General features: G+C 43.3%; 1 protein-coding gene across 5 annotated transcripts; it reads left to right on the top strand.

Annotated features, from left to right (window-relative positions):
• The first annotated feature begins 1,799 nt into the window (after positions 1–1,799).
• Positions 1,800–27,665, top strand: LOC6551139 (inositol-trisphosphate 3-kinase A). 5 transcript variants are annotated; one of them, XM_026982052.1, is made up of 6 exons: positions 12,878–13,171; positions 16,250–16,924; positions 25,422–25,671; positions 25,754–26,022; positions 26,574–26,684; positions 26,780–27,665. In XM_026982052.1, the coding sequence occupies exons 2-6, from the start codon at positions 16,523–16,525 to the stop codon at positions 27,152–27,154; spliced, it is 1,407 nt and encodes a 468-aa protein (XP_026837853.1). In that variant the 5' UTR covers positions 12,878–13,171; positions 16,250–16,522; the 3' UTR covers positions 27,155–27,665. The 5 variants fall into 5 exon arrangements, with proteins under 5 accessions (XP_001978288.3, XP_026837851.1, XP_026837853.1 ...); XM_026982051.1 differs by lacking the exons at positions 12,878–13,171; positions 16,250–16,924 and adding exons at positions 19,258–19,374; positions 23,807–24,910; XM_001978249.3 differs by lacking the exons at positions 12,878–13,171; positions 16,250–16,924 and adding exons at positions 19,258–19,500; positions 23,807–24,910.
• The last annotated feature ends 283 nt before the right edge of the window (positions 27,666–27,948 follow it).

Here is a 27,948-nt window from a genome sequence, read left to right as displayed (position 1 = left end):
AGTGGGGCAAATTGATCGGGCGTTCCGGGGAGGGCCAATCGCAGAGCGAGAGTGCGAGAATGCAACTGGTCATTATCCTTCACTATTTTTATTAGCGCGCACCTATTTTCTGTGCTGTTTTTTTTTTCTATTTTTTTAATGTTTTTTTTTTTTTTTTTGCTACCTGCGTCTCTCGTCAAATGCATTGACGTAATTGGTCGAGCGCAAAACTTAGCCGTATATCGATCTCGATCGCAGGTGTGTTAACCTAAAGTGGTTTTGATTTCACAACCGCAGAAGAGCTGGGGGGTGTATTACTTTAAGCTGTTACCACGTCATTCCGCCGTTGCCTATCAGCGTCAGCAAACTAGCGTCCGTGCGTCTTGTCAGTCAACAAAAAATAATATATATATAAAAAAAAATCATACAAAAAAGGCCGAGGCACAACAACGCACACAGAGTCAAAAAAAAAACCAACGACAGAAAATCACATAAAACAATAAAAAAAATGCATTTTTAATTGCCCCTTGTTATTTATACCGCAAAGGGTGGGCGGAGGGCGGCGGTATTCGATAGGGGTGCGGCGGGGAGTTGAGTAATCACTGCGCCCTTGTCTACCCGGTAATCTTGCCCCCCTGTCTGCCATCTCGCCGTCTCTGTCTGGGCTGTTGCGTCTGCGTTGTTCGCTGACTACTGACGTCATAGCCGCTGGCGTTTTGGACAAAGTGCGATGCCGCACCGTGGGTCGCCCATCATCATCGTTATAAGCTTAATTATCATCATCATCATCATCATCATCGTCTTGGCACCGTGGAGTGGGTGGGGATTTCGAGTGAATCACGTGCTTATCATAACGATTCCGTGCATACCAAAAAATCGACCAGATTAAACCCAACGTATAGTCAATGAACCTGTTGATGGGGAATTGGGCTATCCTTTTTTTAATATTTTTTTTTTTTTTGAATTTTTGTGGAGAGTTACCAAGAACAATTTGAAAACGGATGCGACTTACGGTTTTGTCACCCACTTATATAACGTACGTATGTATATATAGTAATTATTGGAACTCATAAAAATTTTGCAATTTGCAACGGAATTTCTGCAACTACAATCAGTTTTGACGTAGGTCGTTGGCTTGCGGTTGAGCTATACAAATGTACTGACACATTTCGTAAGTCATGTACGCAAACGGTTTTTTTTTTTTGTGTAGCGGACTGTTCTAGGTTTTAATTTTAAAGAATTTAATCGACTCCATTCCCCTTGGTGTTGTGTTTTGCGAAAAGTTGGTGTAAAGCGATAAGCAGTTATTTGCGTCATTTGTTCTGATAGTTAACTACAAAAAAGCAAGATGGGGATTTATTTATAAACGGAAATATAAACACGATATTAACATGGGAACAGTTAATAATTTTTGTTTAATGCTTCAACGTCAATTTTACAACTTGTTATTGTTTACCAAGGACTGTTGGAATTTTGAAACCATACCTTTTTCTTAATTGCCTGTGTTAGAAGTTTTAATTCAATCAATGATTTCAATGGTGTAAAAAAAGTGCTGGTAATGCAAAATATAATTATACCTTTTATTTGGGTAAGCTCCGTAAATGTGATGTTGAAAAAATAATTGCCGGGAATAGTTCCTAGTCATCTAATATGATTTTTTGTATTATTATTATTTTTTTTTGACTCAACTGAAAGTAGGCGATAAATCACCGATTCGACCCATTGTGCGTCAGTGTCCGTGTGTGCGTGACTGTGCGCTTGTAGTGGTGCTCGCAGAGTGCTTTATTGCATTGGCTCGCATCGCCTGTCAGTCTATCACTGTGTGTGCTGGTGTGCGTGCGCCTCTGCGTCTCCGTGTGTTCGTGTATGTGTGTCTATCTGTGTGCGCTCAGTGCTCTGTGCTCAAATGCAATTTACAATTACGCGCGGCAATTGGAGCAGTTACCGGTGTGTGCGTGTATACGTGCGGGATCATTGCACATTGCGTCAACGTTTCAAGATCACAATTACAATTACCCCGCCGCAGTGGCAGTAGCACCAAAAACCCCACCTGAATTGCGAGAACAGTGGCAAAAGCAACCGAAAGTTGTAAATAACACAATTTGTCGAAGAAAACTATCAACAATAATAAGACCCCCGCACAACAGCTGCTCTACGTCGCTGCGCCACTTCACTCCGCGGCTCAACAATTCTTCTCTACGATTCTTCGAGCTTCCCCTCCCCTCGCCTCGCATCGCCCCGCCTCCCCGCCCCATCGATACACCCCTCCCCACTGCTCTTCTCGATTCTTCGCCCCTCCGCCGGCCCCGCTGGAAAAAACGGGCAGAGCTGCAGAGCCGCAGAAAGCGATTTCAGTTCGGCGACGGCAGCGCACAGGTGCCATTCGGAAAGTGCGGACGTAGAATGTTTGCCGGGGATTCCAGTGGCATATTCACCTATAATTTTGCTGGAATTTTGTCTCGACACCAGCGTTAGTAGCGCGTTTCGACGGCACACAGTTTGCAACACCGTTTTCCAACACAATACCCCCTCTTTCCTTATCAGTATCGCCTAATCATTACAACCACTCATTCATTGCCGAAGTTTTCACTACTTTCTCTTTCTGTCATCCCTTTGGTAGCCAGCCTTTTCTAACTGTTCCTATCCACCCTTGGCACTCTTTACATTCTCTTTCCTAACGGAAATCTTCACTGCTTTTATCTATCTTTTATCGTCTTATCGCCAGCCTTTCACTTTTATCTCGTCCCTAAAGTTTCTCCATTTTACCATCTCCAAATGGAACTCTTTACCTAAGCACTTTTTAGTAATTCAGCTACGTAGAATATTCTTTCCGTTTAATGCCTAATTATAGCATTATTTTCAAATCTTTGCTCATAACATCTTCCTTATCACCTATATATCATCCATATCATCCTTGGTGTTCACCCAACGCATCCCGCTCCTATTTCATTAGTCCTAACTAACTAATAACACTCCCATATACCTGTACCCGTACCCACCTGTACCCCACCTGTACCCCACCTCTCCCCGCGATCCAGCCAGGCCATCCATGTGAGATGAGTGCGTGCGACGGCGCTACGGGAACGGTTTCGCGAACGTCTGACGCCCCCGCTTTCCAATTCGATGTCATGCCAAAGATAACGATGTCGCCGTCGCAGTTGACGTCGCCGTCGCCGTCGCCGTTGTCGAAAGCGTCGGCAGCGAGGGCGAAAATGACGAAAACGAAAACGACAGCAACAACGACAACGAGGAGAACGGTTAAAATTGAAAATAAATGGACGGCGGCAGAGGCAACGGCGTTCAGTTATCAGCGAACAGCGGAGCAGATTGGAGCTAGTGTCAGAGCCATAGCCAGAACCAAAGCAGCAGCTACAGCCAGCGGTAGAGCAACCCAGCGAAGTGGTGGCGGCAATCCATGTGAAGAGGCATCCGTCTCCGAGTTGGCCCTTCGCAAGGCGCAATTGAAAGCGCAGTTTTTCGGCGATCAAGTGGGTGGATCAGACCGCAGAGGCAACAAGATCACCTGCAACAGCAGCAGCACCACCACCACCAACACTACTTACCGCACTGCTTACCCCAGGTGCAAGACGGAACGAGGCAAGCCGGTGCAACAGCTGATCGATCAGTTCCAGGCCATGATAGTCCAGCAGCAACAGCAGCTGAGCAACGAGGATCAGCCCAAGACGCTGCCCGGAGCCACTGCATCCAATTCGGATGAGGGCTGCAATGTCACCGGTAGCGGACTGAGTCCCTATAGCAGCGACAATGAGGATAACAGCCTATCGCCAAGGCAGCGCAAAATGAAGGTCACACGCTGTGCCAGCAGTGATTCCGCCCTGGGCCTGGATGTGGACGATGGCGGCATGGATGCACCATTGCCGCCCCAACGCCGGATGACACTCACCGTAACGGATTTACCCCTGCGACCGGCTCTGCTGCCACTGGCCGAACCCACAGCCCTGCCAGATTCACCACTGACATCGCCCACCGGCGGTGCCAATCCGAGCGTGGGTGTGCCCACCAAGGTGCTGCTCGAGGAGCGAGTGGTGGCCGCACCGGGCTCGCGACGTGAATCCACCCAGAGCTCGTACAGCGAACTGGGCGCCAGTGGACTGCCGCTGGGCGTGCGCTATGTGCGCACACCATCCGTGGTGGTCAGCGACTATTCGGATGACATAACCGCCTGCGGCATCAGCATGGAGGAGATGGAATACTTTCGGCTGCAACGGGCGCGTGGCCAGCGTCGCTGTTCCCTGGAGGCGGGACATCACAGTCATAGCGGCGGGCACGGCGCACATGGATCGCACGGTGGATCGGGAGCGGCGGGAATGTCGCCGGGATGTGGCAAGGACGATGGCCAGTCGGATGTCAGTGCGGCAAGTAGTTGCAGTAACCTCTACTATTGTGGATCCACCATTTCCGCCCTGGATGGTGGCGAGTGCATCGTGAATGGAGTCCGTGTGGCGCTCGCCAGGAATAGCAGCACCCAGAGCAGCAGTCTCAGCGATGAGGAGGAACAGGAGGAGCAGGAGGAGGAGGAGGATCAGGAGGATCAGGAGGTGGATGACGAGGATCGTGACGAGCAGGATCGCGATGCGGAGGAGCTGCTCCAGGACGACTACGAGCGGGGGGCTAGCGAACGTGAGAGGGAGCGGCAGATCAGCGAACTTATGGCCGCCACGCAGCTTGGTGATCGTCAGCGGGATCGATCCAAGAAGGTAGGCGCCCGCGATGACGTCACAAACCAGGGAAATCTCAAACTAGACTAAAGAATTCGGGGTGGCAAAACGGACGGAAGTCCCACAGTGGAGCCAGTCTAGTAAATTTAATATTAACCACATTTTTTTTTTGTACTATTATTATGATTGTTGTGTTGTTGTTTTCGAAAGCATAAAAGAGCAGTGAATGAGGGCAGGTCTGAATGGCAGCGAATGGCAGAGATAAGCAAGTTGGTGCATAAACACAGGGAGAAACGGGTGCTAGAAAGGTGGAGTAATTTGAATACAGTGTGCTTCATTCGTTAATTCTCTTTTGCTGTAGAGCAGTATTATACCGTTTAGTCTATTAACTGCAAGACCATTATAACTATAAAAACAAGACTATGATAATAAGACTTTTACAATACGTGTACACGTATCTATTAAATATAAAAATCAAAGAAAATCCCTCAAACTACTTGACCTGATCATGCGAATTTCAGAAGGCACCATTCTTTTCTAAAGTCTCAACTTGTTTTAAAGATACCCAAGGATCTTACTGCAAGATACAAATGAGGGCTCAAGAATGGCAATCGGCCGCCTTATCAGCTAATGGTTTTTCCATTGTGCATATGCAGTTCTCTTTTTTTCTAGTGTATGCGCTTTGCTTAAAAGGCTGCTAATTAATTCGATTTTTATCTTATCACTAAAATGAGGTTCTGTTGCTCGGAGAAGTCTTTTTGTATTCTCCTCTTTCCGTTCGCTCTTATTGGGATTATTCTGCGTTTTTTTTTTTTTGTGAGTGTGAATGAGAACGATGAGGTGGTGATGTTGAAAAATAAGGGGTGTCGTGATAAAAAATATGTATATATCTACCAAAATATGAAAACCTCAGTTTGGTTGGTTCATTTCGTTTTTTGTTTTATCTAGAACTGGAACAACAACAACACAACGGCAGCGATAGCGACGGAAAAGGCTTATCTTAGTTAACTGTATACTGTATTATAGATAAATATTATGTACATACATATATAAATCAGCACATATTTACCTTTATATAATGGCATCTTTTTTGTGGCTTATTCCTTTTGTTGCTGTTCTTGTCAGCAGACGGCGAAAAGTTTGTAAAGTAAATAAAAGTATTAGAAACCGAAGTTTCGGAGTCATGATAACGACAATAAAGCAATTCACCTGGATATCTCATCGTCCGTATATGTGTGTGTGTGTATATGCAAGAGATATGGATATGTGTGTTGTCTGATCGTCTATGTGTCTGTGTGTGCGTGTCTGTGTGTGTGTTTGGTTAATAATGTTACGCGCTTATCAAGCGGGTTTATCTCCCTGGCATTCATACAGTATATGGTATATACCCCGCCGCCGACAAAAGCAATAATTGGAGGCATCCCAGAAATGGCCTGTTCTTCTATTTTTTAAGCCATGTCTGTGTTAATAACATATACTATATATATATATAGTGTGCTCACGGAGGGTTCTGTTTTTGTTTGTGTTTTTCTTTTTTTTGGTGGGGCGATGAGTGATAAGTTTTTTTAGGTGATATCACGCATACGTCACAGTTCCCATTTAGACTCGCATATATGTATGCCTATGTATATGACACACAAGCCCTCGTGTCGTTGGGGATTACTCCCTAAGTCCCGGGGATTGCATTTACAAGTACCACAGTTGATAAGAAAATATCAGAATATCCCAGAGATGTGGACATTTCTACAAGCATAGTGATAATAACTTCACAAAATATCAGAATATCTCAGAGATGTAGACATTAATGCAAGCATAATGATCATAATTTCAGAGTGAATTACGACTTGGGTGTATTTTTCTGGAAATTCTCGTCAAACTGCCTCAATATTAAGTCAAGTTTTAGTCAATATACAAATCACTTCAATTGTTGACCCAGTTAATGCTACATTGTAATTTCAGTTTTATCGCCATTTGCATACACTTTTTATTCAGCCTCCACTGCTCTGTAAGATACACTTCAATTTTATTAGCATGTCATTACAAGTTCTTCCCCATTTGAATACGATTCTTATTCAACTTCCGTCTTTGCCTTTATTTGTTATGAGAATTGCCTTTGATTTGCCTTAGATTCCCTCCTGAATATGCTTAATAAGTACATACGCAGTGATGTGACCTTGCTAAAAGCTGAATTAACTTCATGTCAGACGTAATTTCTAGTTTATTCAGTTAACTTATGAAATTGCTATTATTTCGTTGTCCTACTTGATGCCTATGAAATTCCAATGAACGTGCCATATATCAGGTATTCCTATCTAATTCCACGAAACGACCTCAAGTTTGATTCATATTTCGAGACGTAGAAGTCGGTGTATTATCAGGAATGGATATATATTGTACATACATATATCATCAGATACATGATGCTGGGCGTTTGTTGCGCATCAAGCGATATCTCCACTGTTTGGATTGGCATTCCTGGGACCCCCATTTCCTGGTATCCTACTCACCCAACCCAACCCAACCAAACCGAACCGAACCCAACCGAACCGAACCCAACCCAGGCCTGTCACCGTGCCTTATCACAGTTGTCATTATAGTTTGGATGTGTTTAGGTCCCGCGGGGCGATCTTGTTTGGTTGTTCTTCGCATTCCATTTGCGGAATGGAATGGGTTTTCTCTGCCTCATTTTCGAGATGGAAACTTTGGAATTGAGGACTGAAGGCCCAAGAACCGAGAACCGAGAACCGAGAACCGAGACCCGAGACCCCAGGCAGTTTCTTCGTAATGTTTTGTTATTGTGGACACTGCGGCGTGGGCTTCATAGAAATGCCTTTTGCTTACTTAAAGATAAAGCCACTGTGTGGGTGCCAAAGTCACTGACAATATCGCCATTTGGTTCGCTTACGTCGCTGTGACGTCACTGGGCCGCCTTTGTTTGTCCCCCCTCATCCGAACCCCTTCTTCCTGCTCCGCCACTCGAGACATGATCATTAATAATATCGCATCTCTGAAGTGCAAAGTCAGCGAGAGACTCTTTTAATGGATGGAGGAGTATCTTCTTTATGGATCGCAAAATATTGATACAAATTATATCATAATGAACAGGAAATGTGACGCAGATACATGTTGCGTTTGGGATGTGGAAGAAAAGATCCTATCCAGTATAGATATCCTATACATGTACATGACATACATGATTTATTATATTAATTCATTTTTGAATCATAAAGTATACTGGAAACCCTTCGAAGTAAAAGGCTTTGATGCGATTTATATTTAATATTTATTTATTTTTGCATATATTTTTGATGAGCTCATTTATTGCATTTGATAAGAGTGCAATTTGTCCATATTAAAGATTACTTAATGTATATTTAAAACCACAACAAGATAGTGGCTATATGGGGAATTGTCAATAATACACTGATAAAAAGTATAAATTAAGAAACGTGTCACAGTGAAAAGTATTGTATATTTGCACTGCTTAAACCAATTTAATTTATAATATCTTAAAGGGCGTATAAAGATAGTAGTCGAAAGGCGTGCATAGAAATCTATAATGAAACAGTTGGGTGTATATTATCTGTAAGATAAGATATTAAGTTCTATAAAAAGAAATTAGTTTTGAATAAAGATTTCTCTATTTTTCGCATAAGTTCGCAACCATTTCAGAGGAATCGTGGCTTTGAACTTAACGCTTCTGTTAACAGCAGGTAAAAGCGGTTCAAGTTGGTTCCTTATTGGTTTTGTTCAGTTTCAAACTGGTTAATACTCCTGTGTAAAATGTAAAGATATGAGGATTTTCAATATGTAGTTAAAATTGCATTTCAAATAGCCATTAACGAAGTGTATATTCGCTTGCATATCACCTATTTGACGAGAAGCGTAGCTGATCTTAGTCTGACGTCCTAACAACATTTACCACCATGATTGGATCGTGTGGTGCTATTTTGTTTTAATAGCTTTTATGGTCTCTGTGGGTCGTGCACATCCGTCACAGTCCGATCAGACAGTCCCAGTCGCAGTTCCAGACCCATTCCCAGCGTCATATCTAATCAACACATCGGCGAGAGCGACGGGCATAAAGTGGGTATCGGGGTATCGGGGTATTTGGGTATTGGGGTATCGGGGGGAATCCATCAGAGGATTGAAATGGGAATGGGAATTATGACGCCCACTAATTGTGTGAGAAATCGATTTAGCGGCGAGATCTTTCCGCTGACATCTCACCCCCATCCAGATGGCACAACCACATGTACATAAGTCGTATCTGGGTACTTTTTGGTACAATCCGTTGACCTTCGCTCAAGCGACAACTTCCGTTGACGTCAGCAGTTGTCGCCCCTCGGCGATCGTGGCGAAGATCGTCACAAGTAAATTACATTGCTCCCCCCTCGCCTCTCGCCCACCATCCACATTCCTATTCCCTTGCCATGCGGCCCTTTTCCGCCCTCCGGAAGCGGCAAAAAATACCCTCAGGAATAAAAGACCAAGTCCAGATACCCTAGAAACCGAAGTGAAACTGTGGTCATATCAGGCACTCTCATTTATGGTTTGCCTCCAACCCGAAGTGGTTCAAAACCAGAAGATTCATTCAATGCCAAGTGAGTCATCGTTCAAGGTCTATTAATTTAATATATACAATTTTTTAATTGCTGTCTTTGCACTTTGAGGAACAAAAATGATTCATAATTTATAAGTTTACTTATTTATTGTAATATATTCGGGGGTTGCCTATCGAAATAATCGGCAAATGATGCTAGAGCATTTGTGTTATCACAATATTTATATAAAATCATGAGTTGCTGTCGAATAAATGTCGGTGATCGAAATAAACAGCAATTAAAGTCAGCAGAAAATCAACAACGAACGTCATAACTTATCGGTTTTTATCAATCGCTGCGCTGGCTATCGAAATTATCGGTGATTTAGCTCGAGAAAGACACTGATTGATCGATTGTTATGGAAACTTGGAACAGCTTGGACTGAACAAGTAAACATAAGAATTGACATTAATTGATTTTACGTGTCAAAGTTCATTTCAATAGGAATTCACAATAAGTTTACTTTTTGATTTTTTTAATGAATTTAATAAGAAAATTGTCATCAGACAGAAGGTTTATACATTTTTCACAAATGGTTACTTGGAAATTAGTTTCAACTTAGCTCAAGTGGCCGATTTGCAGTCCAATCAAAGATTCAATTTCAATCCTGAATCGGAAACCCTTTGGAGTTTACTTCGATTGTCGGGTGTACGCAATTTGCGTCATTTGTTCTTGTCGAAGTTGTTGGTTGGTCTCAGTTTTTGTTTTGTTTTTCAGCTGGTTCTCCGATTCCAAGGCTGGTTTTGTTTGTTTCTCGTTTGCAATTTCCACTGAATTGTATCCGAGTCGTCGATCTCGCGGGACCAGCACTCTACACCGGAAGAAATATTTGTCTGGTTTTTACTATCGAAGCAATAGGAATTATTACAAATTTTGGTCGGAAAGTTCTTCTTAGTCTGAGCAATGTGATAAGGGCTAACAATGTGTCTAATAATTACATTTTCGTAGCATACTTTTGAGCACATAAACGTGAACATTTATATCGCGGAGTTTAATTTATTCAAAATTCCTTGCAGAAGGCAATCTGGAATTCATATATTAATTTTCTAAATACGTATAATTGGAAATAATTTTTCTCGGTGCACTGCAGCTTGCGTGCTGGCATATTTGTCATTCCTGTAAGTGCAGGCAGCTCCCTCCCCTTCTTAACCCCTTCCTAGAGCCAACTAGCCCCCCCTTCCCCTCTTTCGGACCCATTAAAGGTTATGTAGCCGTGTTGCATGTCCCCAAGCGATGGCACCCGAAACACACGCGCCACCAGCAACATGCAACATGCAACATGCTCGTGGGATGGGCTTTGATTTACACTCGACTGCTGCGTTTTCGTTTCCGGAATATCTTAGTTCTTAACTGAATTGGATTGGCAATAACCAGAATTTCCTGGTTTCCAAAGCGGCGTAATCGCCAAAACAAACCAAAAATATTTGCTCAATTCGATTCCAGTTAAATGCAGCTGCACTCACTCGGATAATGAAATTACTTAATCAGATAGAGGTAGCACAAAAATTTCCAAGTCAGTTGTTCTCCCACACCGGAAAATGGGGAACATCACTTTGTATTCAAATTAGATTGAATCAGGTGCTATTTTTAAAGATATTCATGAAATTATACATTGTTTGTATGTTTTTTTTTACTACTTCACACATTCTTAATAAAATGTTACATTTTTGAGTTTAATAAACGAAATGGGCACATGTCGAGGCGATATATGATAAAGTAGTGACCAAAATAGATATGCTGAATTTTTCCATGGCGGTGCAATAAAAAAATTAGCAAATATTTCAATATGTCTCAATTCACAATTCATTGCCGAATCATCGAGTACAGTAAGGCCCCCGAAAGACGCACCCTAAATGCGAACATGTTTTGGCAATTGCTGATAAGGTGAAACAAGAGCACTTGTACAAGGCAATTGATATCGCCTTCTAATATTAGATGGCCACGATGGAGATAACCGACGAACAGATAGAGGAATTGGATAGGTCTGCCTTTGATGACGGGGGCGGGGGGTGGGTTTTGGAAAATTCGATTAGGGATACACTGTGAAAATGGCTTAGTGGCGCTAGAAAAAATACGTTTTCAAAAAGTGATTCATTTATATATGATAACATTACATGCTTAACCGACAAGTATTTTTTCCTTTTATCTCCAGTAAAACTGAAATATTTTTTAGCCAATAACTCACTATTAACCAGGTTATCAAGTTAATTTTTCTTCAATTTGGTTGCACACATTCTGTATGGGTTTGATTCCGTGTATGTTTCATATTTTATGGCCTATTTCCCCTTCGCAGCCAGCGATAATAGAACACTTAATTCTTCTAGCAACTCCCGATGGCCACATCCATTTCCATTCCCAATCCCAATCCCAGACCCCGACTCATTCCGTATGTATCTTTGCATCTTTTTGCGGCCACTTCATAGGCCATATGACAGGGTATGAGTATGAGTTGCAGCTAGGGATTGGATTTGAATCGGATTGGGATGGAAATTGGAATTGAAATTGGTATTGGAATTGGGCACTCCGTCTCCATATCCACATCCACGTCCAGCTGCATGCTTATCGTTTCAAGCCATCAGAGCGACTCCATAATACACTTAGTATATCCATACGCCCATTTCGGGGGCGTGGCCGGCAGGGGGCGGGTGCCAAGTGGTCAATTAATAGCACACAAATATTGTGACAGCCGCGCGCTCGTCATAAAGCCCACTTTTATGCATATACATATATATCATGTATATATATATATTTAAATATGTGCATATATCGCAGGGCGGGAAAGATGGAGAGCTACCGATTAGAGACGCCGGCAATTTGCATTATGCAAATCAAATGGCAGCGGCAATTTGCCGGCGCAATTAGTCGCCTTGTCAGAGGATCGGCGACAAGGAGTGCGACTTTGCGTCCGGCCCTACACTGCAAAAAACTAACCAGGATGTTATAACATGTGTATCATTTATGGGGTTTTGAAGTGCATCAAGTGCGACACAACTTATTGGCTATTTAAAGTTAAAAAATATCTAAAGTAATTCCTATTGTTGCTTACCAGATTTGTATCTACAAATCTCTATATATGCAGGCTCACGACATTCACATTTATCTTAGAGATACATTCTTAATAATACGTCTTCAATGTACTTTTATAAATGATTAAAGAAAAACTTGTTCTATTGGATGGGCAATATTTTCGAAGACGGCAAACAGAATTGTTCGTTTCTCGACTAGGCATGTGAGCATATGGGTAATCATTTTTGTCAGTGTATTTGGGGAGTTTTCCCCGACAAGGGTATCCAGGCCCTTTGACTGTTTGTCGCCAGCTTTTCGCATGTTTCAATCAGCGTCATTATTCCATCATGTTGTCGCAGTGTCGCCGCCTGATTTATGTGGCGATTAGGTCCACCTCCGTGGCAACGTGGTGGCTTAAGGACCAAGGATTGTTATCCACGTTACTCGGCCCGCCCCTTGCCTATACCCACCCCACCCCACCCCAACCGCCCGCCACGCTGCATGTGTGCAAGCGATCGTTTCTGCTGCGCCGATCACTTCGCCGTTCAACTTCGTTGTGCGGCAGCAATCGGTTGTTAGTTGGATAGCCGGATAGCTTTGCTTGTTGCCGCTGTAACGGCGATGCCTCAGTTGCCCGAGTGCCGTTCCAAAGTCAACAAGCGGTCGATCGCAGCTCCGATCCATTCCGTTCCTATACGGCGCCATATACCCTAACCATACAACACCGTACAATACGATTCGTTATCGAAAAAACAAAGAACAAAATCGAAAACTAAACTCGTGAAAACAATAACTTGTGCTCGGTTTCATTATTTGTATTGACTTTGCGTGGCATTATTCCGTTTTTCATTTATTTTTTTGTTTTTGTCCGCGAAGGTGGAGCTGGAGGATTCCCAGTGAGCAGTGAGTGGTTTTTCTCTGTGTGTTGAAGTGTGTGTGTGAGTATGTGGGTGTGTGTGTGTGCAGCAGGTTTATCCATCTGCCAGAGATAGCATAGATATACGTGCGAGTGTATATTTTATAAACTGACCCTAGGGGCCTGGTGACCACTGCAGACATGCAACTACCATAAACAGCAGTTGCAGTGGCAGTTGGCTTATGGCTTTTATGGTGGAAATACAGTGGACACTGCGGACAGAGGCACGGTGGGACGGCGGGACAGTGGGGCCTGTGAGGCGCCGACAAAGGCATTAATCAGAAGTCGATAAACTTTGACATGCAAGCGGCAGCCGAATGAAGTGATCTTCATAAATCAAAACGGGCCAAAGGCAGTAGAAAATATAGGAAAACCCGTAGTTCTTCTTCTCTTTTTCTTTTTATTTTCCTTTTCTTTAAGAGGGAGCTCTCATTTGATTTATGGCCAATGCGGCGGACCGCCAACAAGTTAATTGAAAACGAGGCGTGACAGTGAAATTTGCCACCGCACGCCAACGGCCAAATATATACCTATGTATATATATAGATGGCAACCAAAGATGTCCCGCCGATCTCAACTGGATCAGCCAGTAAAATTGGTGGTAAGGAGGCAACACGGAGACGAGAAGGAGGAGCAGGCACTTTTCCAAATGTGCCACTAAACTGACAGATTTGGCCATAATAAAAAATTTAAAAGCCAAATACAAACCGAGTGTGGAGTCTGGAAAATAAGTTGCCAACTTTAATTTATTGTGACATAACGGTATAATCTGACATAAATTATTGATAAGACGAGCGCCCATAAAAGTACAAGACAGTTGGCTTAAGCAATACAACAGCCTAACAAACAGGGCGGGTAGAGGGGGGTGAAAATCGACGAGGGGGAGGGGCTGGAAAGGCTGGAAAAACTGAAGCGAAGCCAGCGAAAATTGACAAGAGGCTGAGCAAATACCACGAACTTTATTTGCTCTACCAGGCATGGAAAATCCAATGATAGCACTCGTATTTCATTATTTCCCTCTTATTTACTAAGTTTGCACAATATACTTATTGGGAATGGCCCAATAAATGGAAAAAGTATAAATTACAGATATGAAAAAATACTTTCCTGATATATCAGTATATAAAAGTATATAAAAGGTGTAGCCAGCCCCTAGCAATCCCTCTTTTCTGACTAGGTGTGCCTTATTGTAATTTGAAAATATTTCTGGGAATTATCTATTTGTTGTATGGAACATGCTCTTGAATAAAGTATTCGACTTACGATGAGCAATAAAAAAGTAACTACTTTTAAATATTTTCAGAGAGGCAATTTCACTAAAACTTTACGTTTCAAAGCGAAATTTGTATGTATAAATATTTATATACTTATGTATGCCTTAATATATAAACTGTGGGAATCAGAGGCATGCTTTTGAATAAATACTATAAGTTTCAGGCCACATTACAGCACATTACCATATTATAGCAATTATTGGTGCTTTTGCCAATTATTGTGTATTATTTTTATGTTATTACTGATTGCCATTATAATTTAATATTATTTAATAGATACGATGTGGCTTGTTCTAGTCCTACGGAATATTTGTGGCCTTGTGCCTGCTCAATTGTGGGCTCAGTGAATTTATTTATTAGGGTAGATGATCTGCAAGACCTGGCTATTAAATCGTACTATCCATTTCGGATTTATGGTCAGGGTATAACAACGGCCAAAATACGAGCCAGCAACAACAACAAATATCGGAGCCTATGCCGCTTATAAATCATTTGGCTAACAACAACTGGTCGGTCGGAGCTGCAATTGGAGTTGCAGTTGAATCTGGAGTCGGAGTCGCAGTTGCTCTCGGTCTCGGCAAAAGTATCTTTTGGATCTATTATTTAACTTTTATGTGCGCATAAATGCGGCGATATGATGCCGATGACGACTTGAAAACTGGCTAAGAAGGCCCGAGCCAGTTTAAAACCGACCGACGGGTTTCAATTTTCCGTTTTCAACGTGAGAGAAATAAAAAAAAGAGTAAAATAAAATCTCGACCGTGTCTGCTGCACTTTCATGTTAATTAACAAGAAACTTTTATCAGCTCGCCGATTAAGCGAATGCCACTTCTAACGCCCCAATCCCAGATCACTTCTCCTCTCCAGCCGAGGACATGGTATCACTTGGTATCATATGGTATCCACCAATCCACCACTCCATCCAGCCATTCAGATCCATTCAGATAAGCGGCCGACACACAACAAATTGTGGTCCATAAATTAGTGCATTTTCGCGAATGTCCAAAGAAGCCACGCAAAGATAAGATTGGCTTGGGTGCGGAGATCGCAGATCGGAGATCGGAGATCGTGTGACGGAATTCAATATTCCATATTGATATGGTTCGTGTCAGCCGCAAAAGATTGCGTTGATTACACTAATTTGGCGAATTTATAAGATATCTCAAGTCGACTGAAATAGATTGCAGCGATTACCGGAGATTGGGAAATGGCCAACTGGAGATAAACATAATTTGGCAATCAGCGGCGGAAATTAATCCAAAGAGATTTGAATGAAAAATGCAATAATAAAGCGAGGAAAGGAATTACAAATGATTAATTTTATTGAGCTCTACGAACTTTTAAACTATACGACATTAATACAGGCCCTGTCAAACAATATGGATGGTAGTCATTAATTTAAAATTTTATAAACTATTGGAGGTCGTAAATTTGTGCTAGGGCGTCTATGGATTATTTTTAATGGCTGATCAATTAAAATAATCTCTTGTGGTCCATAAATTATAGCTTGTCCAAAGAAGTCATGGGACGATAAGTGTGTTTTCAGCTATTTGGGTGGCGGAGTTCAATATTGAAATGGAAAATGTCAACCGAAAAGCGATTAAAATGATTTATGGGAAAGTTTAGTTTTGAGGCGGGATAAACATTAATAAAAGGAATTAAGTTATGAATAAATATTATAGAAGTGGTAAAGGTTTTTAATAGATCTCGACAAAGTATTTACGTGTATAACAGATTTTTCAACAATAACATTTTACTTACTCCAATTTCTTTTCCCAATTTTTCTTGCAGGTATGTGCCAACTGTCGCTTAGCTAGAAATATAGATTATCGGAATATCGATTGGAACTAGAAGCAAATCGTGTCGCGAAGGGGCAATCGAAAGACTTAGGCAAAGAACTCGCCGCCTGCGGAGGTGGACGGAGGAGGACCAGGAGGAGCGGCAGAGGGAGCGGGAGGAGGCGCGGTGGCAGGAGAAGGAGCAGGTGCAGGAGCAGGTGCAGGTGCAGTTGCAGTTGCAGGTGTAGGTGCAGCAGCCGCAGTGGGTGGCAATCGCCTGACGGACATGGCCCTGTATCCATCCTCTTCGCGGCCGCGGACGCTCATGGAGCAGCTGCTGGCCCGCAAGATTGAGGCGGCTGCCGCTGCGGGCGGTGCTCCCTCCAACGCTCCCGCATCTCCTTCCGCTTCCGCATCCGCTTCCGGCTCGGCCACGCCCTCGCCCACATCACCCAATCCGCCCGCGGGCGGCGGCATGGCCCTGCCCATGCCACTGACCCTCGGCTTGGGCTTGGGCATGGGCATGGGCGTGGGCGTGGTTAGCCGCCTGCGACGCACCGACTCCTTGGACTCCACCAGCAGCCTGGGCTCGCTGGCCTTTGGCGAGGACGTCTGCCGCTGCGACGACTGCCTCCTGGGCATCGTCGATCTCTACGTGATTAGCGCCGCCGAGGCGGCCAAGAAAAAGGTAAGCCATCGTGGTACTACTTTAACATGAGGTTCGGATATTTATCGGTACATTTTTGAATTACTTTCTATTACATTTGTTTGTGGCGGGTGAGAGTATGGCAGCATGTAAGTTTATTTTGGGTTTATTCATAAGAAGTGTCTTTGCATTTGTACAACTTACATTAAATAATTAATATTAATTATAAGAAAATCTGAAAATGTTATATAAAGTTCTATAAAGCCGTTATTAGTAGTAATAAATCTGTTCAACATACTAGTAATATTTATATATTGAACTCGTAGATGATCTAGTAATACTCTTTATAAACCATAACTATGTGAACCCACGATCGTTATTAAGCTTTTCAATGTTCTCCATGAAAGCTTCACCTGGGGAGGTTGTCTTCGCTATAAAGAAGCTCCTAATCGGGTTTTGGGCTTCAATCAGTGTTGGCAGAAATGATAGGTGAAAAAACAGCCAGATCGATAGAAAATGATATGTAAGCTTAAAATGGCATTTTAACGCTAAAGAATTTTTGTATTTTTCTAAATTTTAATTGCATTCATGAAAGTTACAAGTATAGGTAAAAAATGTGTTCAAGATTTATTTATTATTAATGGTTTATTTTAAAAACATCGTACAACATATTAATACTTCAATAACCATAAGAAAAATGTGTGGTTTTGGGTCTAGCTATTTATTGGCTAAAGGCACGGCGCTGGGGCTTGGACTCTTGGACCGGTCCAGCCGGAAAGCTCCACTTCCATCCCATTGACGTCACTAGCAGCTGCGATAGTAAACGAGAGGGATAGAGGGAAAGAAAGAGCGAATGAGAGAAAGAGAGGCGGGGAGAGAGAGAGCGAGACAGGGAGAAGCCGCTCATGCGTAAAGCGTGGATCGTGTGAAAATGAGATCGTTCAACTGATAAGCGAAATGGAGCGGGGGCGGGGCGGGAACGGGAGCGGGAGCGGTGGAGTGGGTGGAGGCCTTGAAATTCGCAAGATCAGCTGAAGGGAACGATCTTGCCGAAATCTTATCTTTCCAGGAAGCTTAACCAAAAAAATTCATTATAGATCTTGTGAAGATGAAGTTGCATATTGCTTATGCAATTTGAATTAAATTTTCGTATTTAAGGGCCCTAAACTTTCTCCCGGTGAAAGTGATTTGTGAGTCATATTTAATAAGGATCTTGGCTGCGATCTTACGAAAGTTTTCATTATTTCTTTCTTGGCGACTCTTCTTTTAGCTCTTCCCCATTTTGTTTATTTACATTTAAGCCCATGTTCGCTGATTTACAAAGCCAACTTCCCCAGTTCCCACAAACAAACAATGATGTGCAATTATTCGTATAACAATGACCAGACAGCATAGGGCAAACACAATATTAGGCTGTGTTTTTAAGTTTTCGAAGAAGAGAAACACACAAATCGTGCATCTGTAAACAATTCACTGAAATGTGCTGATTAATTGGGAAGAAACTTGCCTCACTTATAGAAAATTGTGCTATTGATGGCGGTGTTCTTTTATGATAAATATGATAAAGAGAAACAAATGGTAAGGAGTTTCTTTTCTCTAAACTATCAAGGAACCATATCGTAATGGCATTTTCCGCTGATCCTATCTTGTTATCATTGACGTCACGGCCCGGTGGCCTTGATCATTAAACTACGTCATCTCGGGTGAGTCTAGGCCAACTAATGAGCTTTGTTCCCCAGGTTGGGACCCCTCTCTCTTACAGGTGATAATTTTGTGTCTAGGTACACTGTGAAAAATACACGCACTTCCATTGGCTCAAATTTATATTTATAGCTAGCTAAAAAATAGTGCAACTTGTGCTGTGGCGTATCCTTAGATTATGTTAAAATCTAAAAAAATCTAACCCCTAAAATCTTCGTTCTTTTGCTTACCAAAGTCAGTTATTGTATTTTGTATAAATCCGAAAGGAACGCGCACACGGTGGGATTACCTTGGATTTATAACAATCTTTACCTAAGGCTTGCAAGCATTCCTTTATCAGCATTGATATAATTTGCCAAGAGCTCTGCTTCTATGTCATTTAATTTCAAGCTGTTTATGTAATCTGAACTTATCAAGATAATATCTCATATTAAATGTGATATCGGATTGTGTTATCTGTGAAATACGCGGTATTTTTTGTCAGTATCACCCCCAAATCCGCGTAATCTGCCTTATCAGTCTGAGCGCGCGGATTTCGGACTGGATTTCGATGGGATTTATTGGTAGGACTCCCGTAAATGAAAGCTGATGCTGCTCCCGTGTTGCTGTTGCTGCTGTTGCTGCTGCTGTTGCTGCTGTTGCTGCCGCTGTTGCTGCTGCTGCTGCTCATCGCCGGCGGAGCTCTCAGCGAGTTCGGTTCGGTTTGGCTCGTTTGGGTTCCGTTTTTTGGAGCAGAGTCGACCAGTTGAGCTTTTGCTGCGATCGCGTGCGGCTGGCTCTGGGTCTCGTCTGTGGGTTTTTGTCATTGTTAATGTTTATTGTTATTGTTATTGTTATATTGCTATTGGAAGTGCTGTTGCCCGTATCGCCGACTTTCCGCGTGTGCTTCCACATATCTCTCGCCGCCGCGTCTAAATGTACATACTTACCTAAATCTATATATTTGTATATCAATTTGTATATCTGTGTTTCTGAGCGCCCCTCTCTGTGTGTCAAGCCAATGCCAGAGACCGCGTCAAACGGCCCACCAAAAAACACAAAAAAAAAAAAACCGAAAAGCCAAAAAAAACACACAAAATTAATAATAAACAGCAACACAGCACAGCAGCAATATTATTCAGCAGAGCTGTATTCCGAAAATATTATAATTTTGTCGCCAGTTTGTTTTTAATTAATTCATTGCGTTCGGTTGCGTGTGCCTTTCACATTATGTATTTTCATTTTAAATTCAACGGCAAGGCACAGAAAGAAAGCCGAAAAATTTCCACTAAAATGTATAAATGTTCTTAATTAACAGTTAATTGCTAAGCGGTGTGTGTGTTTCTATTTAAGAAATCCAAATCTGCCAGAATTTTCAAAAATTCTCTGCAATTTCCCTAAATAAAATAACTTGTATACATACAGGCAAAATATATTAACAGTACAAAAAACTCCAGATTGCACAAATGATTAAAATATTAATATAATCATTCTTAAGTGAACACTAACTGGAAATTTGCGTGTTTACTCTCAATTTTAATAACATTCTATTGCACACCACTTAAAAATGAAAGCTTAAATAATAAAACACGAAAAAGAGAAGAGGCAGATGCTGAAACGAACCTTTTTGAAATTTGCAAAACAAAGGGCGATTAAATGGAATTTCCGCCACTTTAATTTCAGTGAAAATGAATTACATGTGTATTGTGTGTGACTTTTTTTTACTGTGTCTTCCATCCAAGTCAACCAAAGATTTCAAAAGAATCAAGTGGCAAGTTGGGGAATCTGCGATGTGTTGCTGCTGTTTCGTGTTGCTGCTGTCATTGTAAAGTGTGTTAATTGAAGCACGCGCCAAAGCCCCCAAAGAGGCTAGAGTGAAAGAGAGAGGGAGAGTTGGAGCGAGAGAGAGGGCGAGTTGGAGCGAGAGAGAGGGAGAGGAAGAGGGAGAAGGAGAGGGAGGGCAGAACTCTTATACTAGATGAGTGAAATAGCGAACTGACTTTTGCACCGAAAATCCGAGTATTCACGTTTATGTAAACATTTACACACTATATAAACGACGACGTCAATGAGACCGCCCCACCCTCCCAGACACCCCACCCAAATAAACCCGAGCACCTCCATCCCCACCCCCCAACCACCCAACAGGCGATATCCAAAAAATTTAACGCGAATTATATAATTGAAGAGCAGCACCTTCAGAAATCGTGCTCATTTGCGTACGTACTGCGAATTCGGCAATTGAAGCTCATTAAGTAGCCGAAAATGGAACTAAATCACCCCACCCCCAGCGCCTTAATTGGTGCTTGATCGTTTCAATAACATCCGCCCAGCCACCCACATTCACAGCCCCACTCGCACTCACAATTGGGGGCCCAAGACCGTATCCGAATCCGTATCCAAACCGAATCCGTATCCCAAAGCCACAGCCAAACTCCATACTGTGCGTCAATGGCACACCGCAAAAAAGAAATGTTCATCAATTGGGTTTGTTAATGGCCAGCCATAAAATGCATCAAAACTTGTATAAATAGATATCTATCAGAGAAAAGCAATTATTAAATGGAATTGGGCGTGATCAATTACTGAAGCTGGTGTCTACATTTAAATGGACGGATTTCATGTGAAGAGCATTCTGTTCTTCTTTGAAATAATGCAAAATTTGTTGGCAACATTCTAGCCATTTATAAAAATATTCATTTGCGCATTAATTTCAGTTTATGTCTTGTTTGATCTTTTATGGCATATACGCGTTTTACATTTTACTTGAGGTATTTAGCAACCATTTAAAAAGCCAGCGCAATATTTTCCAGTGTCCCAATAGAAGAAGAGTAGCAAAGACGCACACTCAGAGAAATTGAAGGCGAAATTGAGAGCGAGGAGGTGGTAAAGAGCGAGAAGGCGGTGGACAATAAATTGTTTACTTTATTAATTTTAAGCTTTTGGAAAAGTAAAAAAAAATGATGGAATACTGAGAGAAATTGTTATGTGAATGGCGGGCATTACGCGCGTAGTGTCCATTTTTGAGAGTGGGTGGTGCTGTTAATTAAGGGGGGTGGCCTTGAGGGGGGTGCTGGCCAAGTGGGGGTGGCATTACGTACCCCCATACCAAGTACATACATACATACGTACACATGTCTATCCACACGATCCAATGTATCTATATGCATAGTACACAGCGCGATATATCGAGTCGTTATCGGCGACGTCGGCTTCTGCGTTTTGGCTGCTTTTCGCTGTTGGTGTTGACGGCATCGAAGATTGTACGATTGTTTTTATTAGATAACGCGCGAATTTGTATTTAAGGACGGATCGCAGTCCGAAACCAGGCCCAGCTAGATGGAAATGTAATGCAAATATGTATATATTCGAAGATAAGGATGGAATGGAATATCACAGATCCATTATATACGTGTATTATTACGAAGAGTTGAAAGGATCCTGTGTTCTTATATAAAGGCAGGCAGCTTATTGAATAATGAACCACGTAGGTCTTTATAAATAACTATTTATATACACGCAGCAAATAGCATGGACTTAAGAAATATCGCACATACGTCATGTATGCCCAAGCTATAAATAAAAAACAGAGTTAGGAAAAGAACGGATGAAAAAGAGTAAGAAAAATCTGAATCTTAAGCATTGTTGGCATTGCATTTACTTCTGAAGCCCTTGCTAAACTTCAGTTTTACTCGGATTCTTCAAGTGAGTAGTCAAACATGACTGAGCTCTTAGTTGTCAAATACTGCGAGCCCTTAATATAGCCCTGTTTTGCAACCACAGAGATGAGATAAGTTCTCCGTTGCCTATGAGATACATCTATCTGATGAGCAGAAACTAGAGTAGATATCAGTGATTAACACCCTGGGCGAAATGAACCGAAAAGTGTGCAGTAACTTTATTAGAGCTGTGAATATTCTGGAATTGCTGATAAGTTCGAAACCCTTGTCCCACTTACGAGCACTTAGTATTCAAGCCCTTGCAATTGCAACCCTTGACTTCAATCAGAATTAGATAAGCCAAATGCATAGTAGGCGATCGCTGTGCTCTGCGTAGTACGTTGAGCGGAGAGATCTATGGTTGATATGGGAGTACCAAAGTTCTCTGGAACTGCTCTTATTGAACTGTTGATGTTGCTGCTGTTGCGTTGCTCGAGTTGCTCGAGTTGCTCGAGTTGCTCATGTTGCTGTTGCTGCTTCGTTATCGCCTCGCGGCGACGGCGTCAACATTTGCAAATGACGTCAAATGTTATAAAGAAATTTCAGCTCGCATATATGTACAGACCTATGCATGTATATACATGCATATGGCAGGAGATATATGTACGTATGTATGTGCCATACAAATGTGTGTGTACCCAAGCATTGTTGCTGTTGTGCACTGGCGTAACTGGATAGCCGCGTCGCTGGCATTTCCATTATTATCATAATGTGCTGTTCGATTTGGGTTTCGGATTGGATTGGATTGCCTTGCCCGACTCTGGGCGGTTTCGCTTGTGGTTGCCGCTCGGTGGTGTCGCTGGTGTCGCTGGTGTCGCTATTCGCTGGTGTTGCCCATGCAGCCGGTGACCATTGGCCAGCTTACCCCCCTTTTTGCCAGCTTCTAGCTTCGGATGCCGCAGATGGAGCTGCCAAGATGCCAACACGCTCCGACAATGCCTACTTAGTTTCGTCTATCTTTGCTTTTTGCGGCCGCGTTACATGGCACATACATATGTCTGTAGCAAATTTAATCAATTTTGATTGATGTGTGCGCATTACAGCAGCAGCAGCAGCAGCAGCAGCAACTGCAGCAAACACATCTATATAAGCCCAAAAGCAGTGAAATCCAAAGACTTAGCTGCAACGCGGCGAAGATTCCCTGACCAAGAAGGGATTTAACTTACTCCAAGGCGTCTCACCATTAATAGGGATTAGTACATCCTTGATAGGGTTTACTATACAGTCAAGCAGATTGCTCTAAATGCTCCTGAAGACTGTGCTCGGTGCTTGCCTTGATGGAAGGGTATCTGGGCGGCTTGGCTACCCAGATAGCCATACGAATCGGCCAACCGCTCGTTATGATCGGGGTGGCCAGTGGTCGGTGGAAAAGGGAGGGGAAATATGATGTGGTTTTTAGGCGCGAACGGGTTCGCAAAGTGCGCAGAAATCGCAGTGCGGCGACTGCTCAGCTCTCCAACTCTCTATCTCGGCGGCGACTCGATCCGTGTATCTCAATGTCCGAATTTTCGTTACCCAATTGCAGAAGTACGAGTACGTAGTTGCATTCGCTACCAGGTGCCACTGATGCACTTAACCGAGTGCCGTGGGCCAGAATCCATGTAAGATGTCCGTGTGCGCCCTCAGCCAGCCACAGCCACAGCCGCAGAATTCGCCAAATCAGAATCAGAAGCAGAAGAACGGGCCAGCGAGGTTACCGGCCTTGGCAACCGGAAACGGAAGTGGATTAGCCAGTGGAATCGGAATCGAAATCGGAGGTGGTATAACCCTGAACGGCAAGGCCAAGGGCGCCGTAACGCCACCCACACCGCCGCCCTCGCCGCAGGTACGGATCTACGAGGACTTCGACAGGATGAGCGCCAAGGAGGTGTACTACAATGAGGCGGGCAAGAAGGTGACCGTGAAACTGCTGCACTTCCCCGACGTTCCGCCCGAGGAGATAGCCAAATTGAAATTCGACGATGATGACGATGAGGAGGAGGATGGAAATGGAGACGGCAACGGAAATGGCGACGATGATGATGGCGAGGACAAGGGCGAGGAGGCCGATGAGGACAGCGATTCCGGACGTAGACCCAAATCGGCGGACAGCGAGGATGCGGGCCAAAAGTCAGAGGCAAGTGGCGGAGCCACCAATGCCGCCCCCATGCCCAGTTCCTCCAAGAAGATCTTTCGCCGCAAACTCTCCGGCAACAATATGCAGCCACGGAAATGCAGCTTGGCCTTCGCCCAGGCCCACGGGATCCGCCAGCGGGCGGAGAAGAAGCTATCGATGCCGACCATTAGCATTACGGCCAATTCGGGTGAGCATGTGGCCCACAATTGTGGCCTGCGTTTAAACTTGGGCCGAAAGCTGTCGCAGCAGCATTCGCTGCCCCTCGGCTCACCCACCTCGCCCACATCGCCAATGAATCCGGGACCACGGCGATCGCATTCACCACTGGGCCAAAGCCTCTGTCCCGGCTACATCCAGTACTCCAAGTCGCTGCTGGAGGTGCCCATGCCCCGGGACTATGGGTACGCCAGCAGCGATGATCTCAGCTCCGAGTGGGACTCGGATGTGTCCACATCAGCGGCCGGCTCGGCAGCAGGATCAGGTGCCTCATCTCAGGCCACGACCAGCAAGAAGGTAGGATGGCTAGCCCGATGAAGATAGATGCGGTCTCAGGACCTACTAAATTCGAAATTCTTTGAAAGGGCTTGTCTTCATTACATTTCGTGTTACACTATGTTATTATAATTAGACTTAAACTACTCAAAGTATTTACTACAAGCGAATTTGGGAGAACAAAAAGCACTTTGTATATCCACGTGATTTTTCGACTCATCACCTTAAACGTGTATTCACATGTGATCAAGTGATAACAACTCAGCTGAAAAATCAGGGCATAAAAATGGGTCATTAGCCAGCTGTCTCATGTAAGCTGTTTCATTTCCAGTAAACAAACAACAATTAATTAGTGAATGCATTATTAGCAAAATGTACCGACAGACTGTAACTTTATTAAGAGCTATTTACTAATTTATTTAACGTATTATTCTCGCAGACTTTGCATGCTTATTATAAGACAGAGACCCCATCTAAAGCTCATCTTTTTGGCTTACTCTTGACTAATTGATTTGCCAACCGATACTTGCAGAGCTCCGGCTGGCGGAAGATCCGCAACATCGTCCAGTGGACGCCCTTCTTCCAGACGTACAAGAAGCAGCGCTATCCATGGGTCCAACTGGCCGGACACCAGGGCAACTTCAAGGCCGGTCCCGAGCCGGGCACCGTGCTCAAGAAGCTCTGCCCCAAGGAGGAGGAGTGCTTCCAGATCCTCATGCACGATCTGCTGAGGCCCTATGTGCCCGTTTACAAGGGCCAGGTGACCAGCGAGGATGGCGAACGTGAGTCTGCAGTTGTAGTTATCCGCGGGAATTGTATTTTCTAACTATTTTGTGCTGTGCTGTGGCACAACATCTATCACAGTCTACCTGCAGCTGCAGGATCTGCTCAGTGACTATGTGCAGCCGTGCGTCATGGACTGCAAGGTGGGTGTGCGCACCTATCTGGAGGAGGAGCTGTCCAAGGCCAAGGAGAAGCCCAAGTTGCGCAAGGACATGTACGACAAGATGATCCAGATCGACAGCCACGCCCCCACCGCCGAGGAGCACGCGGCCAAGGCGGTGACCAAGCCACGTTATATGGTCTGGCGGGAGACCATCTCCAGCACGGCCACGCTGGGATTCCGCATCGAGGTAGGCTTGAATTTCAATTGAAGCTATTTATGCCCGTCACTCGTAGAGTAAAAGGGTATACAAGATTCGATGAAAAGTATGTAGCAGGCAGAAGGAAGCGTTTTCGACCATATAAAGTATAAATATTCTTGATCAGGATCAATAGCCGAGTCGAACTGGCCATGGCCGTTTGTATTATTTGTATTATTTTTTCCCCAATTTCTACCGATATTCCAAAAATTGTTGAAATTTCTCGTTTGCACTCCCACTAGCTGAGTAACAGGTATCTGATAGTCGGGGAACTCAGCTGTAGCATTCTATTTTGTTTTAATACATTTTTATAGCCATCCCAAAATCGAAACCATTCATTTGCATATGCGTGAAAAGCGTGCTCAGAACGCAAACTGCAGGCTATACTTGTATATCCTTAGCAAATGTCGTCATCACTTTATTTTAATTGACTTATTCAGTTTTACCATTTGACTCTAGTGACGACGGAAAACATGCATTATTCATGTTTCAAAAACGGTAATGGAAAGTCATTAATTAAATCGTCTAAACATCGTTTGCAGGGCATCAAGAAGAGCGATGGCACCAGTTCCAAAGATTTCAAAACGACGAAGTCACGCGAACAAATCAAGTTGGCCTTTCTCGAGTTCCTCAGCGGTCACCCACATATATTGGTGGGTATTCAAATTAGCAAAAACATGCCCAGTTGAATGGCATTAACTTTGGGGATTCCCTGCGCTTTTTTGTATTTTTTTTATCGTATAAACAGCCCCGCTACATACAGCGTTTGCGAGCCATAAGGGCCACCCTGGCGGTATCGGAATTCTTCCAGACCCACGAGGTCATCGGCAGCTCCCTGCTCTTCGTCCACGACCAGACCCACGCCAGCATATGGCTCATTGACTTCGCCAAGACGGTGGAGCTGCCGCCGCAGCTGCAGATCGATCACTACTCCGCCTGGAAGGTGGGCAACCACGAGGACGGCTATCTCATCGGTATCAACAACCTCATTGATATCTTTGTGGAGCTTCAGGCATCCATGGAGGCGCAGGCGAACGCGAAGGCGGAGACGGAGGCGGAGGCGATTCAGTCACCCGTTTCTGTCGGAGATCGAGCAGAGGAGACGGAAGAAAGCAAACCCTGATGGGAAATCTTTACATTTCTACACGGGGGTTTTGGGGCTGGGCCCCGAAGACAAAGACATTTTCAATTTCCGAATCGATTAATCCCCAATTCCTAGGCTAAGTTATCTAATTTTTTTTTTGTGTTTTTTTTTCTAACAGTTTGCGTACATTTAACCCCTTAAGTTTAAAATCAAAGACTGAAATCACAATATGCATACAGATATTTTTACTATATACGATATACGCCTACATATATAGGAGATATATAGCCCGGCCTATATGTGCTGCTGCAGTAGTGTAATTTATTTATCCAAAAAAAAAAAAATCACGTTTGGCGAATCCTAGCGAGACCCGAATAGCTGGACATAACCCCCACAAGGCAGTTGAAACTGTCGATCGAAAAGTAACTAAGAAAAGAACACCAACACGCAACAAGAACTTAGACTAAGTTTTTAATATAATGGTTATGCGACTACCTACTAAATACTACTAATTGTGCACTATTAAATTCAGTTAAACCAGAAAAACGAAGATATTTGTTTAAATTAATTTGTGGGGCGAGCGAAAACAATGGTTTAGCAAAATACATATATAATAGCACTTGCGGCCAAATGGAATAAAATGGAATAATAGCTATTATACTTTTGAATAACATTGAAAGAACTGTCAAAGAAATATACATATTCTGGGTCAATTCTATTACTGCACTTACGTGATAGAAGAACTAATTCTATGGACAAAAAATGCAAATGCAAATGAGGAGCAAGTGTAGCCGTTCAGCTGCTGCGCTCCACGTTTATATGTCACCGAATTA

Source organism: Drosophila erecta, unplaced genomic scaffold, assembly GCF_003286155.1.
Source record: "Drosophila erecta strain 14021-0224.00,06,07 unplaced genomic scaffold, DereRS2 tig00000126-arrow-pilon, whole genome shotgun sequence".
NCBI classification, from domain to species: domain Eukaryota; kingdom Metazoa; phylum Arthropoda; class Insecta; order Diptera; family Drosophilidae; genus Drosophila; species Drosophila erecta.
This window is presented reverse-complemented; position numbering and strand designations above follow the sequence as displayed.